General features: G+C 44.4%; 1 protein-coding gene across 2 annotated transcripts in view; it reads right to left on the reverse strand.

The window, feature by feature from the left end:
• The window catches only part of CMYA5 (cardiomyopathy associated 5), a 427,063-nt gene extending 407,381 nt beyond the window's left edge, over positions 1-19,682 (reverse strand). The window contains exon 1 of one of the 2 annotated variants that reach the window (XR_013607048.1): positions 19,522-19,682. Coding sequence is in view for 1 of the 2 variants with exons in the window: in XM_078675202.1 (XP_078531328.1) it covers positions 19,522-19,628 (107 nt within the window). In the remaining variant the exon portion in view is untranslated. The remainder of the gene's footprint in view (positions 1-19,521) is intronic. The other variant, XM_078675202.1, reaches the window with a different exon arrangement.
• Positions 19,683-20,040: the final 358 nt, after the last annotated feature.

Consider the following 20,040-nt stretch of genomic DNA (forward strand, 5'->3'; position numbering starts at 1 on the left):
GAGTGGTGTTACAGAGCAGGAGCGGGTGGCAGCCAAGGCACAAAACTGGATCATGAATAATGAGGAGGTTGTGGAGTTGGAGGAAGGGGCGATCCTTGAGGGAGTGAGTGGGTCTGGGGGGAGTACTCTAGAGGGATGGTCTAGAGAGGATTCAGGGGCAAGGAGAACGTCGTTTTGTTTTCTTTACTTATGTCATGGTTATGTTTTGTGGCTTTTCAGATGAGCAATTAGGTGTCAGAGGTAATGTAGGCTTCCTGAGATCTGAATTGATGGAGAATTCTGCGGAGGTGAAGATTTGTTTGAAGAGAGGAAAGACAGACCAGACGGTGGAGGGCAAATGTATCTGATTGTGTGCAGGCATATGGAAGAGTAGACCTGCAGAGCACTAATGCTATATTTGTACATGAGAATGGTACAGTGTCCATTTTTCAATTATTGTGAATATTGAGGATGGAATTACTGTAGTTGAGGTCACCAGACAGGGAATTTGAGACACATTCCTTTTAGTGTGGGCCAGCAAAGAAAAGATGCTGATGTTAGTAGTTGTTCTAAAGGAGTCGACGATTGGGGAGATGGAAATCTATTTGCTATAAGAGGTATGTGTGGCCAGAGTGGTTCTTGATGTATTGAGTGAATATAATTATCTAGCATGCTTTTTGTTCTCCTTTGAGTTTTGTTGCTAGGTCCTCTGTAGTGGCTGTGTCAGTATGGACCTGTGGTAATTCGATCATCAAATGTACAATGAGGCAAGCGGAGATTAGGAGATAGGCAAGCGGAGATTAGGAGATGTGCAAACAACTTAATTTTGACCAGCACCAGGTGAAAATTGCATAATGTGGTGTAAGTGAACTGCATTGGGGGACGGTTGATGCAGCAGTTGGTGGATTTGTTTAAAGGTAGGGCTTGTCCTGTTGTTTTGGTAATATATCTAAGCGAAAACAATTTGGTTCTGCTGAAAGGTTTGGTGTTACTAAACAATATGATGAGGGATTTGATGGAGATTAAGCATTTTTGGTCAGGGACATCAAATTTATCGACGGAGTTAATGCTCAGGAAAGTATGGCATGGAGCTTTGAAACAGGCAGCAACAGAGAAAGCACATGGGAATTTGAACCAAGAAATTAGAAATTTTTGTAAGGATCAAGGATCAGTAGAGTGAGACATGGCGAGATTCACTTTAAAGACAAACGCAATTTCAGGGATGATGAAGTACACTTGTCCATTATGAGCACGGAACTCTATCCGATGGAGTTGTGGATAACCTGGCAGCATTGCGTAGGCAAAAATGTTGTGAGGGGGGCAGAGGGTCAGAAAAACTCCTTGATGAGGGTGTTTCTGAGAGGCAGTATGGGAGGTATTTGTTATAGGTTTACAAGCACTGGGTGGTCTCACTACTGGTTAGACAGTCTAGCACGAGGGAGGGAAAGGGATGTGGGGCTGGCAGGAGTTGTTATGAGTTTAAGCACAATCGGTTTGGAAAGGTTTTGGCAATGGGGTCTGCTTTATGGTAGGATGTTTGTGAAGGTTCATAATGTTAAATGGTCGAACAAATTGGTCACCTAGTGGGGAGGAATAGAAACCATCAAAATGAAGATTCCGCCCCTTATTATTTTTATAATCAGTATTTCCCATATTTGCCTCTCTGATACCATTTTTATGAAAATAGACAATACTTACTGAGGTCCTATGGACATCTAAAAAAGCCAGAATTGCTCTAAATACGCTAAGGCTTCAAAAATAACTAGGAGGCCTAAACCTACCAGACCACAGGAGATATCAACTCACTTTCCATGCAAAACAAGGAAGCCAGTGGTTTCTACCCACTACCAATACCTCTCCCTCCTGGCTCAACATCGAAAAAGATCTGGATAAACCATTATCCCGCGCATCCCTTATGATTATTAAGAAAATCAAAACAGAACACTCTGTTAACAAACTTTCATGCACAGTACAGGCACTATGCAAAGTCAACAACAAGCTACTCAACAGAATGTGTCACTCGCACTTAGCCTCCCTATGGCACAACGAAAACCTGGGAGTAGAAAGAAGAACACTATTCATGGAGAAATGGCTGCTGAAGGGCATGCAATTGATAGGGGACATTGGCACCACCTTAGAACCCAAACCCGTCACCCATCTCATAACAGAGTTCGACCTCAATAATATTGACTTCTTTCACTTTTAAAAATCAAATCACTCGTAGCCAGACGTAAACCACCAACTTTTCCACAACTCCCAAAGTCCCTTATTACTTACAGCAAAGAGGGTCACTTGGCTCCCAAACTATATGCTCTCCTTTCCCCCACTAAATCTGCGCTTACCAAACCCATCCAGGCTAAATGGGAAACCCTACTGGCTGATCCTAGTGACTCCCACGTGACAACACCAAACTTGTCGTTCATTTGGGAAAACCTTACCACCAACAAACTAACCCCCTCACTGATACAATGCCACTATTGTATTGCCAATATGGCCCACTGGACCCCTGCCAAACTTTATAAACGAGGCCTCCGCTCCTCTGACACCTGCTGGAGTTGCAAGAAGGATACCGGGGACTTGGAACACATGCTTTGGGAATGCTCCTGCACAAAAAAGTTCTGGAAGGATATCAGTAACATTATATTATAAATTCTTCAGATAAAATGGACTCCATGCTTAGCGGCAATTGGACTAGGTATACTTCCACCGCAAGTAAAAAAAAGCACTGAACAAAGACGTACAAATTTTATGAAATATACTAGATACAACCGATCTCAAAGTCATCCTGTCTGAGTGGGAGGACTCATCCAAATTGTCCCCCCAAACCTGGTGGGGATTTTTTTAATTTACAAGAAGCGCAATTAGCTCACTGAATACAGATCTTAAATCCTCACCACAGATCAAAGGGAAAATCTGGAATAAACTGGACAACTATATATCAAATTACCCCCAACATTCTAGTTAGGGACACTCCCACCCAATCCCCACCCTCACCCCGCTCCCCATTTCTCCTATACACCTCATCTCCTACCTCCGTGCTTCACCCCTCATCCCTGACAACTTCTGTCACTTCCTGCCACTCTGCTTTCACTTTCTCCTTCCCTTTCTCTTTCCACCTCTCTATCCTCTCTCAATTCACGACCATCGCCATACAAACAAGATACAATACAATCCTCTATTAGCAACCAACCCAACCCATTTGATGCACCAATACAAATGAACCAATTCTCAAACCAATAAACTCACACCTCCTTCCCTCTGAGATGTAACTCTCATTGTTTATGTACTAAACTGTTGTCTCTCACTCAGAATATTGGTATCACCCTCTGGATGGATTGCTCTATATGTATTTTCTTTCCTGTATTTCCTGTATGCAAAAAAACTAATACATTTTTCTGAAGTAAAACAAAACTAAACAAGCATTGGCATAGCCAATAGGTCTCGCCTTTGGGACCTTATAAGTGTTTATCCATGCAGCATACAATCCTGCTTGCTACAACATCTACTGTTACTTCACATGTCACTGGTGAACAGCCACACACACCCAAGGATGAGCTTTCATGCTACTTAATTCCTCTGTGTGTGTTAGTGCATGTTAAGATTTGCACCTTCACCCATTATTCCTCACTATATGCAAGGAAGTTCCGCTGTCTGCAGCACTGTAACGAGCAGGGATACTGGAGAGCTTAGAGGCTGTACAGTGGCACTCACTCTGTGCAGGAAGCTGGGCAGTGAGACAGGAGTTGAAGCTACACTACTGCAGCTCCATGGATCTATTACTCTGTTTATATTTACCCTTTGGTGGCCTCAAATCAGTGATCCACATTCTAATATAAAGATCTTATTAATCATTTGATGCTGGCTGAGCAGGGTGTGGGAGGTGGAGGAGTGCTAGCAGAGATGGTGGAAGCTCAAGGGCGGGTGCTCCTTTTGGCTGATGAATAGCTCCCCCCAATGCTTGCAGCAGTAAAGTTCTACACAGGGCAGTGGTTGCGGGGAGAGCTGGGCAGCAGAGGGCAGCTGCAGGGGATGCTGGGCACTGTATGTTGACTAAGTGACATGTTGAACATCAGAGAAGCAGCTGGGCACTCTGAATAGATAGAGAGGCCTGTGAAGAATGAAGCTAGCCCTGGTGCTAGCCATAACCTGAGCATCTCAGCGTCCACTTTCTAGGGATGCTGGGGGTGGGGGCTCTGCATGTTAAATGAGTCGCAGAAAGGCCGGAGCACCTTCTGAATGGAGGGAGAGTAACCCCTCTCCGGTGGCATACGGGGTGGCTTTTGTACCTGTGTAACTCAATCCCCTCGCAATATAGATGCTAAAATCACAGCCGGCACTTCCACAGTTACTCACAGGTAATGAATCCCATGCAAAAGGACTTTCCTCCCTGAGCAACAAATAAGGTAAATGATATAAGTATTCATTCAATAATAGACATATTTTAAGACTCAGGTACAGCTGGTGAATAAACAAGGTCAGTACAAGTAAAAAAGTTTTTAAAGTAAGAATCTCGCTTAATTAGTCCATGCTTGGTGTTGTCCAAAAGTAAGAATCTTCCAATAAATCTTGTCCAAGATGGTCATTTATTTCAAATCAAGTGTCAACAAAGTCAAAGGTGCACTACATCCAATCCGTAGCAAAGCAGCCAACACGTGTTTCGTCATGCACCAGTCTGTGCAAATGACTTCATCAGGGCAGCAGTTCCAAAAGAACATACATTTAATTATAATACATCTTCCAAAAGAATTTTAACAAAACGGTGAAAACATCTTAAAAAAGTCAAGCTTCCATTAGTCCAATAGTTTCGAGTATGAAATAAGTAAAGGAATGCAGAACAACACCACTAAAGTGTTATAACGGTAGTAGTGAAAAATACAGCAAGTCACCAGGGTCTGAGATCCACCGCAGTGCACAAATTCACCAAAGAATAAAATATAATAAATATAGTTATATTTCACCTTCTGAAACTATTAATTTTGAAGTCCCAAAATTCTACTTGCCAATATGACGTTAGGCTTGTACACTGAAAAATATTTATGATAACCAAAGCAGGTATATCAAAAATTAAATCAAAGCGTATCAGCCTTCTAGCAAAGTCAATACAAGATACTAGACATTGATCAGTAATATATGGCTCAACGTGACACCCCACCTGAGTTCATAATCAAGTATCACTACCCCTTAAAAAGACACCAGTAATTCGGCTTCAAAAAGTATAGGTGACTCAATATCCCTTACTATAATGCTCACCCGAATTCTTCAGTTATTCCTCACTCCATAATATTGACTAAATCATAAATATTTAATTTCCAAAAGGTAACCTGAAAATAGAAACAGGGGGTAAATATACACCCCAGAACGAATATACTCCACTATCAACAGCAACCCTATATTGCTCACCTATAATTCGAGGTCAGCAACAAGAAAACTCAATATCGATCCAATAACTCCTATCCGTCAGTCCTGTATGCAAAAATAGGAATAACGTGTATATCCTAAATACATCCATTAACATTCAAACCCCATAAGCCCCATTCCGTGTTCAAAATCTCACAGGAAATTGTCCGTAATCAATAGTACCGTTTACGTAGCCTGAAAAAATAATAAATCAATATAAACTACCGGTCATAGATACTAGTTGTAGAGCATAAATAAATCCCATAAAGAGCTAATCGCAAAATATCAACTGTTTGCACCGTATCAGTCTCTAACTGTATTACATGGCGTGCTCCCCGTGCGCCATTACAGAAGCTGTTTATAAAGTCGAAAACAAAATAGGCGCCATCTTGAAACGGTAAAAAGAACCCACTAATACAGGAAAGAAACGTATTACCTAGGCAATCAGTTCTCCCAATAGTATTTGTACCTACTTATGCATTATCTAATGCAATAGTATAAATTATAATGAATTATTAATTTCGTCGATCAACGAGCAATTTTCAGTCCGTAATAAAGTACATCATCACTTTCTATTAGTAATGTACGTCCTACCGTCGGCTTACAGGAGACGCTAAAATAATATTAGTTCCCTTTATCTGAGTCTGATTCATCCTCAAATAAATATAATGTGCGTAAGAGTTACATTATATATGTTAGAATAAGTTTGAAAAATACACTCAGACATAATGGCCAAAGCGATGACATCACTCACCTACGAAACGCAAGCAGCCCGGGCTGAGCGTGAGAGGGCGGGGGCTGCCGGCGCATGCGCGCTCCGAGCCCCGGCGCCAAAGCGGACTGCGGCATCTGAAGTCCCGGGTCCCAGGAGGGGGCCCGGGTGAAGACCAGCGCTGCGGAGGGAGATCGAGGATCGAGACTGACCCCCTGGCTGACGAGAGACAGAGACACGGAACACACTAAAAGAGCCCGGTGAGTTGGGGGGAGGGGGATGTGTGTGCGTGCGTCTGTCTGTGTGTGTGTGTGTGTGTGTGTGTGTGTGTTGTGTGTGCCTGCCTGTGCCTGCGTGTGTGCCTGCCTGTTCCTGCGTGTGTGCCTGCCTGTGCCTGCGTGTGTGCCTGCCTGTGCCTGCGTGTGTGCCTGCCTGTGCCTGCGTGTGTGCCTGCCTGTGCCTGCCTGTGCCTGCGTGTGCATGTGTTGTGAACAGCCGGCCGGGATCGGAGCGCGTGACCTGATCCGATTCCGGCCGGCTGCGTGCGCGTGACAGTCTGTTGTCTCTGCCTAGTCCTTGAACGGGAAAAGGACTGAAATGATTGCAATAGATCGCTTTGCGACAGCAGGGGCTTTCGCCCCTGCATCGCAGGCGCGACCTAAAAAAGGAACTTCACTTAGGAAAAGGATTGTTGAGGTTTAAGGGTGGGAATTTTATGCAGGATTAACGTGATGTAGCTCCATCTTGCCCGAATATTCATAATGCAGACACCCATGTGACACTGTGCTTGTAATCTTACCTTTCCTCCCAGTATTTCTGTGACAATGAGTTCCAAAGAATGAGCTGTCTACTGACATGCTGTGTACTTCGTAGTAGTTAATAATTTACCTATCAAAATATCTCCCAGTTTAGGCAATCAGCATTCCTCAACCTACTTCGCTAGCATGCGCCTCCCCTTCACCGTCCCTCGTGTTATCCTCCCTCCTAGAGAGCAAATAGGCTCTTAATAGGTCCTATGAGCCTCTCATCTATCCTTGTGTGTTTGGGTGAAGAACAGGGGCCTTCACATTCATCACATGATGATCCTTCACTTTGCCAAAAATAGTGCCACTGAGACAAAAAGTCACACAAACTTCCAAGAATTGCCAGAAAGGGTGTAAAAAGCCAGTGACCTCTTGATTGCATCTTCACAAGGCATTTTGACATTTCTGTATTTTGCTTTTATACAGTGCCTGTACCTGCAGATAAAAGTAATCAGCATAAAGATCAAACGTTGAGTTAGTGTATGGCTTTTGACTCCAACAAGAGGTGACCGTACCTGCAGGCATTCACAATATAATGTAGAGGTTCATCACAGAGTAAAATTTGGCGAGCACCTGTAACCACCTGGTGGGAATATGTATCCCAGTCCTGTTATATAAAACCTGTAGAAAAAGGTACACGCCTGAGTATAGCCAAGAAATGAGCTGTCGATGCCAAAAGAGAAATGCTACGGAGACCAACTTGTCAAAAAGTCCTGATAAGCCTGGAGAGAAAGAGAACCGGTGATGGAGCATGGATTCACATATTCCGAAACTTGCTTGTATTCAGCCCTCTCTAAATAACTTATAATATATTAACTAACATGTTTTGTTTATTAATATTTGCACTACACAGCATTTTTAGCATCTAGGGGAAGCTTGCCTATGTGCTTTTACTAACAGTAACTCTAATGCGTTAAAATGGCTGGCGAAAACGCGGGAAACCTTCTGCGCATGCGTCTGACACATCTACGTGGCATGACGTACCTCTCTGTTTGGTGGGAAAACTTTGCTTCTGCGCACTAGTGCCAGAAATGGCTGCTTAAATTTCACATGCTAATGCTTATGCTGCAGCTTGTACTAAACTTGTTGGTTCTGCTTAATCATTAATGCACAAGTTAAAATAAAGTAATGGGAATAGAGTAGAGATAAGTGGTATACAGTGCATTCATTTATTTCTGTATTCTAAAATGTTTCTTTTTGATTTTGCTACTAGCTCGTACTTTGGGCCTGATCACTGACACATCTTCCATCTTGGATGATTCTGCACATGCGTACTCTGACTCTGAATTTGCTGAAGCACTGGCATTGAAACCCTGCCAACCCACTTCTTGCCACCGATGTGCCTGGGAACCTGGTCATCTGACCTCTAGAAAGGAAGCTACCAAATACAATGTATTCAAAATGTGTGCCACTATTGTTGGGCGGAATAAAATCATGGGAAAGTAAATTGTGGGTGGGGATTCAATCAATATGATTCGAACTGAAATTACATCATCTTAGTATGGTGTGATGATCTCTTCTCGTCTTTCCAGCCAATCACTGAAGGGGATCACATAGATTTGCAACATTTAGGTGTGGTTCATTGCCCTCGAAATGGTATAACTAAGGTAGGCTCAGATAGAGAAATTGTCCGACTTGTCCGAATAGCTGACCTGTCACTGACCCACCACACTCAATAGGCGATCAAGAGCAGAGGTGCTGGCGGAGCACTCTGTCAGAAGAATCAATTACCCAATCGGGGTACTAATTGGCTTTCGTAGAGAGAGGGGTATGAGGCTGGCGTTGCACTTAGCTGAGGTCACCTATCCTGATCCGCACCTGTCTTTTCCTGTGGGCACCTGATTAGTTAGGAGCCTGGTCCTGGTCCGTATTTTGCCCCAGCCCATGGCCAGGATTGGTCATTGCACCATTCTAGGTAAATATAATCTATGTGGTATGTCCTTGTGCTATTTATTTTTCTTACCCTTCCCAGGTACCCATGCCTAAAGGGATTACTGTGATTTCTTACAAACTTTATGTCCTGCTGGTTATATTCTTGCTTGTAAAATTTATGGTCACGAGATTGGGGCCCTTTTCCATTTGACTCAGAAAATCTATGATAGATAAAGGTTTTGAAACTTTCCCCGAGTCTGTGGTTATTATAAGAAAAGTAAATGCGTTTAAATACTATCTGTTTATGCTAACTCCCTGATCCACAGGACTTATAGTAAGGTGACAAGGATTGGTAAGTCATGGTTTACAGGTATAAGTCCTAAATCGGACCTCTGGGCAAACTGATAGAGTGATTACAATTAGTAAATTGGTTAGGCAGGACTACTAGTTCAAAGTGTGAATGTTATATGGGCCCACGGTGAGTATGGTAAAACTGAGCTAGTTGGTCCCTGCGCGCTCTATCACCGGCATGCATCTTGTCTGCTTTACGGTCACCTCTTGTTGGAGCCACAAGCCATAGACTATTTTGACGTTCGATCTTTACGCTGATTACCTTTATCTGCAGGTACAGGTACTCGTTGTGGGAACGGCGGACCACAGACTTAGTTACAACTATTGGAGACTTTGACCTATTGCAATTTGTGGGATCCGGTACATATTGTGAAGGAACACACAACTGTTGTTTCTAATTCAATGTCTGCTTACAGACATTAGATTCTTCGCTTACACATTTACTTCCGGTATGCTGTGCTTTGGGGTGCCGGGTTTCTTTGCCTATACTTCCTAGCCTTGAGAAAGTCCGTTGGATGAAACAAGTGTCGGCTGCCAGTGTTTTTTTGTACATGGATCGTTTGAGAAGAAAAGAATAAGAGAATAAAGAGAAGGGAATGTTTTACGGACTCCCTGTGACTACTACGTTGGTTACTGCCTATACTACAATATGGACTCATTTGGTGATCCTAGTGCATGTCATTTGTGAACTCGACTGAGACGTTTTTCCTTAGTGTTCTTTGTCTCCTTGCGGGTGGAGGGAGACTTATTGCTTGGAGAGCACCTTATTGTACTGCATAGATACACATACTACTTTCCGGCTGATTTATTACATAGATGTGCATTCCCAAATAGGCATTGCCACCTCTGTGCTTCTGTGGAACGATGTTATCCAGAAGATTACAAGTCTGGACACGTCCTAACCCCAACAAAAGTGGAACCATCTCTGGCAGAAGAGTACCTTAACTTTGTGGTTGAACAAGCATCTCTTTAATCAATCCCTCTCAAAACCATCATCAAGGCCAGGCAGACTAACACCATGCTGTGGGAGGTGGCCTGGAGAATATACCAAAAAATTGGCAAAATATAGAGAACTTTGAATGTGATAGTGATGTTAATTCTAAGGAACTAGCATCACTCAAACAAGTGAGTGAAGAACTATCAGTGTACAACTGCAGGAGTGTTTAATTTGAAAAAATAAATTAAGAATAAGTGTTGGGCTTCCATTAGGAGACCACTGCAGGTTGCACCACCCATTGCCACCGCAAGCTCTGCCAATGACAGTACTAACGCAACTACTAATCCTCACACTCCGACAAGTGTGACAATTTAGATTAATTCAGACCCTCAAAGCTATAAAAATGCCTTGGGTGGCAGGTTAGTTTCTTTTATTGTGTATTGAATTTTAAAACAAGGGTTGTGCGCATCTCAAAATTAGAGAGACAGCGCCTCCATGTGGCAACTGTCCTTAGTGCTGGTGTTGACAATTAAGTAGAGGTGCCAAGCACTGGAAACCACCAGCTCAAATTAAGCAGTGAACTGCAGGATCCTCCTGATAGAACAAAGGACTGGCGTTTCTAAGAATCTGCACCAACAGCTTGTAGATCTATAACATGGAGATATTCTGGGATTTCCACCCACCAAGAGGTATCTAAGAAAAGGAGTATGGTTCCCAATATTTGATCAAACTGTTGAGGTTGCCTTGAGAGAGTGTCACACATGTCAAATAACATGTTGAAAAGAAGCTCCACCCCAATGCAAATGTCTGACCTACCAGACAGTACTTGGAACCAGATTAGTGTGGACTTCTTTGGATCCATAACGTCCAGAAAATACCTTGTGGTACTCATGGATCAATATTCCAGGTCCCCGTTGTTGAAACAGCTATCACTGACCAGTGCATCAGTGGTAATCCTGCCCTTGATAACTTATTTGCTATCAGGGGCATCCCCGAGATCTCAAACACACATAAGGACCACCATTTAATGAATGAGAATGTTCAGTATGCCACACACCTCGATTCCTGGATTTCAACCATTGAAAGATCCCTCCACTCTAACTATAGGCAAATGACATGGTGGAACGATTCATGGCAACCCTAAAGAAGACTGAACAACAATCAGAAGGTAACAGGATGCCACTACACCATGTTCTCAACACAGTTCTCAGAGCTTATCGAAACACTCCATCAAGCCCTTCAGGAAAACGACCGAACACATTTATGCTGCAAAGTAAAGTGCACACCCGAATATCCGAGCGGACCACTGAAACCACAGAGTGGTAAAAACTAGGTGAACGTAACAGTGACACTTTTCAGCTGAACTAGGGAACTCAACTGTAGCTCAATGTCATGATATTGGTACTGTAACACATCTAAATTTTACAAGCATTGGTAACGCATCGGTTTCACCTACATGATGAATAATAAGTTGTTTTATCAATCACCTTCCGGGACGAAGGGACGATGGAAAGAGCTCCTTGACAAGCATTACGGTAGTGAACAGGATGTGGCCAGATCTGCTGAATCAGGAGCTGGGAATCTCGGTTTGAGTCTCGGCAGCGCTACATCCTGTGATTCTGGGCAAATCACATAATCTCTCCCAAGTGGTACAATATAAAGTGCTGCAAGACGAAAAAGCAGAAAGAGGCAAAACTTTGTGGAAAAATAGTTCCACCAAAGAGGATGTTAACACTATTTTGGCTACGGGAAACTGATAAGAGAAGCAGATGAGGAGCAAGCATTGGTAAATGCAAGAAAATATGCTACAGCCAATAGAAATCGAGGAAAAGTAAGTGGCAAGCACAGAAACCAATGAAAGGCCAGGAAAGAGAGACAGCAGGATGTAAGCCCCTTTTAAGTTTATATTAAAAACAAAAGATTTCACAAGCACAGTGCAAGTGCTGTGGAGGCGAAACCTAAAAATGGGTGTCTAGTCATTCTGCTATCGTAGCATCGATCACAACCCCACTGCATCAAGTGAAGAGGGACCATTCTATGGAACAGCACAGCACTAGGTTCCTGGAAAACATGAGAGAAGTGTTTGTTTAACGCTCAACAAGAACCACAAAGAATCGATTACACTCATAGAGCAAGTCTAGGATGTAGGGATCCAGTTGGAATACTACCGTACCAGGGTCAGGGGAGGACGAATAAAGTTTTCAACAAAAAAAAACACTTACCTGTGACAGCCAGCCTGCTGCCACCTCTCCTTCGTCCTCTTCTTCTTGACTCTGGTCCCGCAGCTGGATGCAGGAAGCACCCAGCGTCCCAATAGCCAATCACATTGGTCTGAGCACCATGGATCGGCGCTCTGCCTGGGCATGTTCTCCACGCAGGCTGTAATGCAGCCTGCATGGAAAAGATGATAAGTGCGCATTAATGTGTGGCCAGCCCAACAGTCAGGTGCTTTTAGGAGCGGGCAAACCACTCCTCCCCTGTCTTCTGAGCGGCCTGCTGTTACGTTGACAGTCTCTCTTATCGCGCTTTGTCTCCTGCATGCCCCCGTCCCTGCCGCTGGACTTCCCGTATTTACATATATTACGTCGGGGGCTCTGCCAGTGACAGTTGACTGTTGACAGTACGTTATGAGTTGAGGGTCCATTTTGTGAGCCTGTGACCAGAGCGCTGCTTTGCTTACCAGTGTGTTGCCTATACTTAGAATAAAGAAAGTTCAAACTCACCTGCCTTGAGCTTTTACTTTACAATTTGGCGACGAGGACGTGGATGGACACACTGAAGAATCCACGTCTGAAAAAATAAATGAAATTGAAGTGGAAGGCGGCGCGAGGCATCGGGGAAGTACATGGACGTACATGAAGGATTTATGAGCCAAGTATAAAGTGTTGCCAACGGATCTTTGAGATAAATATTTTACTTCGGAAATTCGAAGGAAACGGCAAAAAAAAAAACGGAGGAAGACCCGAAGCAAGAGAAGTTGGCAGCTGTGAACTTGAAGATGAGGTGAGCCGTGAATGCTGGTGGCGGTAGAGTGATCGGTGAGAGAACACAGTTTGGTCCGTGTAACTGTATTTGAAACGAATTTGAGAAGACGCATTTTGCGTGTGAGGAAAAACTCGCCTCAGATCTCCAGCACATCCTTAATAAACGTGATGATGTAACTGACGTCTGGGGGCCATATTGAGTGAAGAAGTCTCCGAGTCAATTTCGTTAGTGAGGAAAATTATAACGTGAGTTGCAACGCAAAGGAAGCATTTACATCACCGCGCAGTTCTTTATAAAAAAATTTTTTTTAAAAGACACGTGTGTGGAAAAAAAAAGAAAGAAAGAAGTACCTAGGTGGTAGAAATTATTAGTGCCTAGAGTGTTGAAGGAACATAGAGAATACTAAGAAACTAGAAATGTATTGGGAAAGTTCAAAGGAAACGTTAAAAAAAAAAGAAAAGAACTGTGATAAGAAAGATATAACGTAAGAAATAGGAAATTAGGAGACCATATGAATGAAATATCCTATTATATCAGAATGGCAACGGGCAATATATACAATCTACCACCCCCACAATCATTCCTAAAAGGAAAAGAGGAACAAGAAATAAAATGGGAGGAATGGAAAGAATTCTTCAATAATTACATAACGACTTTCGACAAACCAGATGAGGTTTTACCGGCTGAGCAAAAGAAAAAGATACTGCTACACTGTTTAGGGGCAGGTGGTCTGAAGGTGTACAACATCACAAAAAAAACACGTGGTGAAAATGAAGGAGATGTGTTCAACAATGCCATGGAAGACTTGGACAATTATTACAAGCCAACTGTTTGTGCAGCAGTTAACAGATATAAATGTTATAGGCGCAAACAAGGGAAGGAAGAAAGTATAGAAGACTATGTATCCGCTTTAAAAAATTTGGCACTAACATGCAAATTCGGAAACATAAATGATGACTTGATAAGAGACCAAATTGTCATGTGCGCGGCTAATCCGACATACAGAACACATTATGGGCTAAAGGAGAGAAACCACTCAAGGAAGTAATTGAAATAGTAAAGAAGAAAGAATTAACGGGTCGTTGTGCCAAAGCAGTTATAAAAGAGGACGAGAATAAAAAGGAGGAAACAGGAATAGTAGCTAAAGTAAGCAAGAGAAGGAAGAAGTAATTACTAAGGAAAAACGAAAAGGAGGAAGAGAATGATACAAAAAGTGAAACTAGTAAGTACAAGGATCTAAGATGCTTCCGATGTGGGAGCAAAAAACACTTGGCAGATAATTGGGAATGTCCAGCAAGGAACAGTAAATGTACCCAATGTGGACTGATAGGTCATTCTCAGAAGGTGTGCTACAGGAGAGTTAAGGGGAAAATTAGTTATTTTGAAGTGAGCGAGGAGGAAGAATCAGAATCTTCGGACGGGTCAGAATACAATCTATGTGTGCTCATCATAACAGATGGAGATAACAATGACCAGGAAGAAGAGTTTGTAAAAAAACCTGTATGTGCTGTCACCATAGGTGGGGTGGATATTGACATGGTCGCTGATTCTGGGTCAGATTGCACAATAGTAAGCAAGAAAGTGTGGAAAAGCAAATTGGCAAAATAACTAGGAGAAGAGTTAATGGAAGCAAATGCAACCCTAAGAACATACACTGGTGAAATCACTGACCTGGTTGGATGCAGAGAAATAGAATTGAGTTTCCAAGGAAGAAGTACCTGGAGTACGGTATACATTTCTAAAAAAAGGCCTTTCAGTACTGGGATGGAAAGAGCAGAGTAAATTAGGAATTACCCTAAATCCCAACAATTCTCAACAAGTGAGGTGGGTGGAAAAAAACGAAAGGAAACAGTATAATCATTCCGTGATGTTGAGCGAGAGGACATCACAGGTTAAGGACAATGATGCATGGGAAAAAACTGCAAGTAGAGCTGGAAGAACAGGTGAAGCAACTATGGAAAACAACAAAAGAAAACAAGGTATTTACAAGGAGAAAAACTATGGAAAACACGAAAACAAAATATGTGAGATCAGGGAAGGTAAAGGTGTAAAAGTGGAAGAGAGTGTACTGGTTGAAAAGGGACAATGTATATCAACACTATTCATGGGGGAAGAAGAGGACGTGTGTCAGGATGAACTAGAGTGCAACAACAAAGTGGATTACTATGACTGGCTGTATTTTGAGGAGTCAGAGAATGAGTGAAGAGACACTAGAACCCTTGCAACGCCTACTCCCTAAGGTTGATATCGGGATGAGCAAAATGCACAAAAAGTCCAGGAGAGAATACGTGTACAGCGGTACAGAGGACTCTGGCAACTCTTCCTGTACAATTCAATCGTCCATGCTGAAGAAAGGAAAGGTCCTAGAGGTAGTTCTTACGGACGAAATGGACCCTATGGACAGTAACATCACCGGTGGTCCCAGTACTGAGTGCAACAAGAGGACAGATGTAGACGATTGGATGGTAACCAGTTCCAAGAAGTATCCTAAGGAAGAGGATTATTTAGCGTGTATCACAGACCAGTGTGAAGAAGAATGTGCTAGTAAGAGAAGTCTTGTGCACAACAACATGAAGGACTACTATGAATGGTTGTACAATGAGGAGTCAGAGAACGGAAGTGAAAAGACACAAATACATCTACAGCGTCCACACCCAGAAGTGGATTTGGGAGCTAAACGGATGCAAGTAGAGTCAGTGGAGAAGCACGAGTACAGGAAATCTGAGGACTCTGCCGACACCTTTGGCGAAGTAAAATCGCCCACGTTGAAGGAAGGTCAGGACTTGGTAGAAGTCATTCCGGATGGTATGGACCCTGTCCACAGGGACAACACCTGTGATTCTTGGAACAGTGAACAGCAAGAGATCCAATGAGGGACCTAACATAAATGAGTACGACGAGGAAGATTCAGGTCGCACGTTTGTCATGGACGCATGGTGGTCAGGTCCATGAAGTACAAGGACTTCTTGTTCTACTACGGTTCATGTTTTTCTTCTTTCTTTGGGAAGGAGATGTGTTACGTTGACAGTCACTCTTATCGCGCTTTGTCCCCTGCATGCCCCCGTCCCTGCCGTGCGACTTCCCGTATTTACATATATTACGTCAGTGGCTCTGCCAGTGATAGTTGACTGTTGACAGTACGTTATGAGTTGAGGGTCCATTTTGTGAGCCTGTGACCGGAGCACTGCTTTGCCTACCAGTGTGTCGCATATCTTTAGAATAAAGAAAGTTCAAACTCACCTGCCTTGAGCTTTTACTTTACACCTGCCCCAAATGCAAAGCTGTAGCAGAGGAAACATAAAATGATAATAATGCAAGTTATTATCATTGTATCTCTCCTTTACGTCACTGCTGTTACGAAGCAATAGGGCGACGCTCCTCCGCCTTAGCACAGGAGCCGCCACTGGTCTCTCAGTAACCCGAAGAGGGTGCAAATTATTTTAAATGGGGAGGGGCAAGATGCGTTCAGGATAACAAGCAAGCAGGGCGTCAACCCATGGGTTCTCTAGAGTGACCGTCATGCAGGGGGCATGGGTGGAAAGGTGGGGGAGGGTGTGGCTTAAGGGCCAGGGCGGCCGACTTTGAAGCTGGGGAACCAGATTCGAGTCTGGCGGCAAGCTCAAACGTCCTCAGATTCCGGACAAATCACTTGATGTCCCCGTGCCCAAAAATTAATGTATCCGTCTAGAATGCAACTGGTGCTCATGTAAAGGCTCTAACACCTAGGCGGGAAGAACGAGGTATTGTCATCCGTTATGCGGTATTTGCTGTGCCCCAATGAAGCGCTGCAAACTGTGTGACCCTTAACCGCGAAGTGTACCAATCCAACCTCACATTCGTAGGGTGCTTGTTAACTACTGTTGCACTGACCAGACACGTTGTGAAAAGGAAAAATTATATATATATATATATATATATATATATATATATATATATATATATATACAGGCGCGCAACACCCATTGGGCTCACCGGGCTTCAGCCCCCCCCGTCGCCTCCTCTGCCCGGGCTAAGATGACACGCACTGAAATCATTAACTAACGCTGCGCATCGGAGCCGAGAATGTGATTTTTATTATGCATTCTGAGAGGCCCAGCAGCCCGAGCAGACAGCCAGCCTCTGAACAGTTTCCTCGAGTGAACCCCCCTGCCCTGACCTCTTGTTTTCCTTTAGAGTGGCGCAGAGGTGAAATCCTTGCCTGAAGGCAGGGATTCACCTAAGCACTTGATGGGTTATAAGCATGGGGTGTGAAGTGCACAGCAGGGAGGAAGGCATGGCCAGTGCAGGTGACGCTTTTCTTTTGTATGGGAATTTCTGCTGGCGTCATAGCCCAGGGTGTGCTGTCTGTGCACTTGTAAGGATGTGTATTCCATACAAGTGCACAGACAGCAAACCCTGGGCTAAGACACCAGCAGAAATTAATTTTCAAAGAAAAAGCATCACCTGCACTGCCATCCCTTTCACCCTGCTGTCTGTGCACTTGGATGGAATTCACATCCACCGCACTGCTCACCAGATAAATGGTGAACAGGGCCATGGATCTTTCTATTTTCGCATCCAAGGGCAGCAGCGAAGAAGCAGAGGGGACCCAGGCAAGGAGAATCCAGGAGACCTATCTACTCTGAGACCTTCGAGGGGCTGGATGCCAGGACGCAGTGCTGCTGATCAGCCCGACTCCACAGTATAGTATCAGAGGAGCAGTCAGAAGTTTTTATGTAAGTTCCAGTAACTTTAATGCATTTTTCAGCACATCATTACCTTTTGGGGGTGCTAGTGGGTAACTTTAGAGTTCAGAGTGGGTGTGGGTTTTAGGGAGCCAGTGAGTAATTTTATGGTTCATGGTGGGTTACAAATTGGGGTGCCAGGGTTTAATTTTAGGGTTCTGAGCGGGTATGGGTTTTGGGGTTCCAGGGGGCAATTTTAGGGTTTAGGGTGGGTATGGGTTTTGGGGTGCCAGGGGTAATTTTAAGATTCAGGGTGAGTATGGGTTTTGGGGGGCAAGGGTGTAATTTTAGGGATCACTGCGGGTATGGGTTTTGGGGTGCCAGGGGTCATTTTAGGGTTCAGGGTGGGTATGGGTTTTGGGGTGCCAGGGGTAATTTAAGGGTTCAGGGCGGGTATGGGCTTTGGGGCTCCAGGGGGGTGATTTTAGGGTTCAGGGTGGTAATGGGTTTTGGGGTGCCAGGGGGTAATTTTAGGGTGTGGGGTGGGTATGGGTCTTGGGGTGCCGGGGGGATAATTTTAGGGATTGGTATGGGTTTTGGGGTGCCAGGGGTAATTTTAGGGTTCAGGGCGGGTATGGGTTTTAGGGTGTGAGGGGGTTAATGTTAGGGTTCAGCGTGGGTATGTGTTTTGGTGTGTCAGGGGTAATTTTAAGATTCAGGGTGAGTATGGGTTTTGGGGGGCAAGGGTGTAATTTTAGGGATCACTGCGGGTATGGGTTTTGGGGTGCCAGGGGTCATTTTAGGGTTCAGGGTGGGTATGGGTTTTGGGGTGCCAGGGGTAATTTAAGGGTTCAGGGCGGGTATGGGCTTTGGGGCTCCAGGGGGGTGATTTTAGGGTTCAGGGTGATAATGGGTTTTGGGGTGCCAGGGGGTAATTTTAGGGTGTGGGGTGAGTATGGGTTTTGGGGTGCCAGGGGGGGATAATTTTAGGGATCAGGATGGGTATGGGTTTTGGGGTGCCGGGGGTAATTTTAGAGTTCAGGGCGGGTATGGGTTTTAAGGTGTGAGGGGGCATTAACCGATCCTGATTATCTGCCATTTTAGCTCCGCCCCATTGATTAACATTAGCCACGCCTCTTATTTTGCCATGTTAGCCCCCCCCCCCCGAAATGAAGACCTAGTTGCGCCCCTGTATATGTGTGTGTGTGTGTGTGTGTGTATATATATATATATATATATATATATATATATATATATATATATATATATATATATATATATATATATATATATATATATATATATTAATTACGTGGGTTCCGCGCCCGACATGCACCAGGGGCTACAGAGTGGAAAAGAAAAAACACACAGACCCTCAACATGTTTACAGACGTCAGTCGCGGAGACTCCCAGCTGGCGAACTTGTCAGAGTCTCTTTAAATAGAAGAATCTAGAGGCCGCCATGCCACAGCGCCGGAGCGCACAGCCTGGAAAGATACAACAGGCACAACGAACTGCCTTGTAGGCAGCAGCCGGTGCTAGAAGGGCTACAACTGCAAGTATTCCGAAAGTTGTGTTTCAGTTGCCCTCCTGAACGTATTCTGCCTTGCTGAAGGACAAAAGTTCTCTCTATTAAAATTAATATTAATAACGGAAGTGCCGAAGAGCGGTTGGCACTGCCCTCCACGTTTTTTGAGGCGTTCCGAGAAGCGTGCCGGTGTCTCGGAAGGCGGAGGCGCCAGGACCCTCGCTGGCAGCGGGGGTGTCTTTATAGCGCTGCTGTACTAACGAGGCGCCCCGCCTATCCCAGCGAGCGCTTACCTGTCGGATAGTTGCTGCGCCTCCCCGGGCTCCAGCGCCGCCTCGTCCTCCAGCGAGAAGGACACCTCGGAGGCGCGGTCGCAGTCTGCGGGGTGCGGGCCCTCCATGTTCTGGCGCAGAGTTTATTCCTCCCTCGGCCGCTGCCCGGGGAGCTGGAAGAGACTACTCATTCCGGCAGCTTCAGTTCTCCTGACTCAGCAGGGCCTTTAAATAGCATTCGAGAAAGTTATACAGCAACACCACCGAGTTTTGCCTCGGACTGGCTCCCTCTCGCCCTCCCCTGGCTTCAGCGCAGCGCTGGGTCGGGCCAAGTGCTGTGTTGTTTGACCTGGGCTCTGATTCCAACGCCCTGACTTTAACTGTCCGGGTAAATCGCCTTTGGTACTTTGATGGGAGAGTCAACAGTACACAGGCATTCTTAGACAAGGAGTACCTACACTTCTATAATTTCCGTTTAACTATTGAATGGCATACATGCCTGTCATGAATTGCGCCAATCAAGAACAAGCATTGGCAAAG

The sequence above is a fragment of the Lissotriton helveticus genome, chromosome 2_1 (genome assembly GCF_964261635.1).
Source record: "Lissotriton helveticus chromosome 2_1, aLisHel1.1, whole genome shotgun sequence".
Lineage (NCBI taxonomy): Eukaryota > Metazoa > Chordata > Amphibia > Caudata > Salamandridae > Lissotriton > Lissotriton helveticus.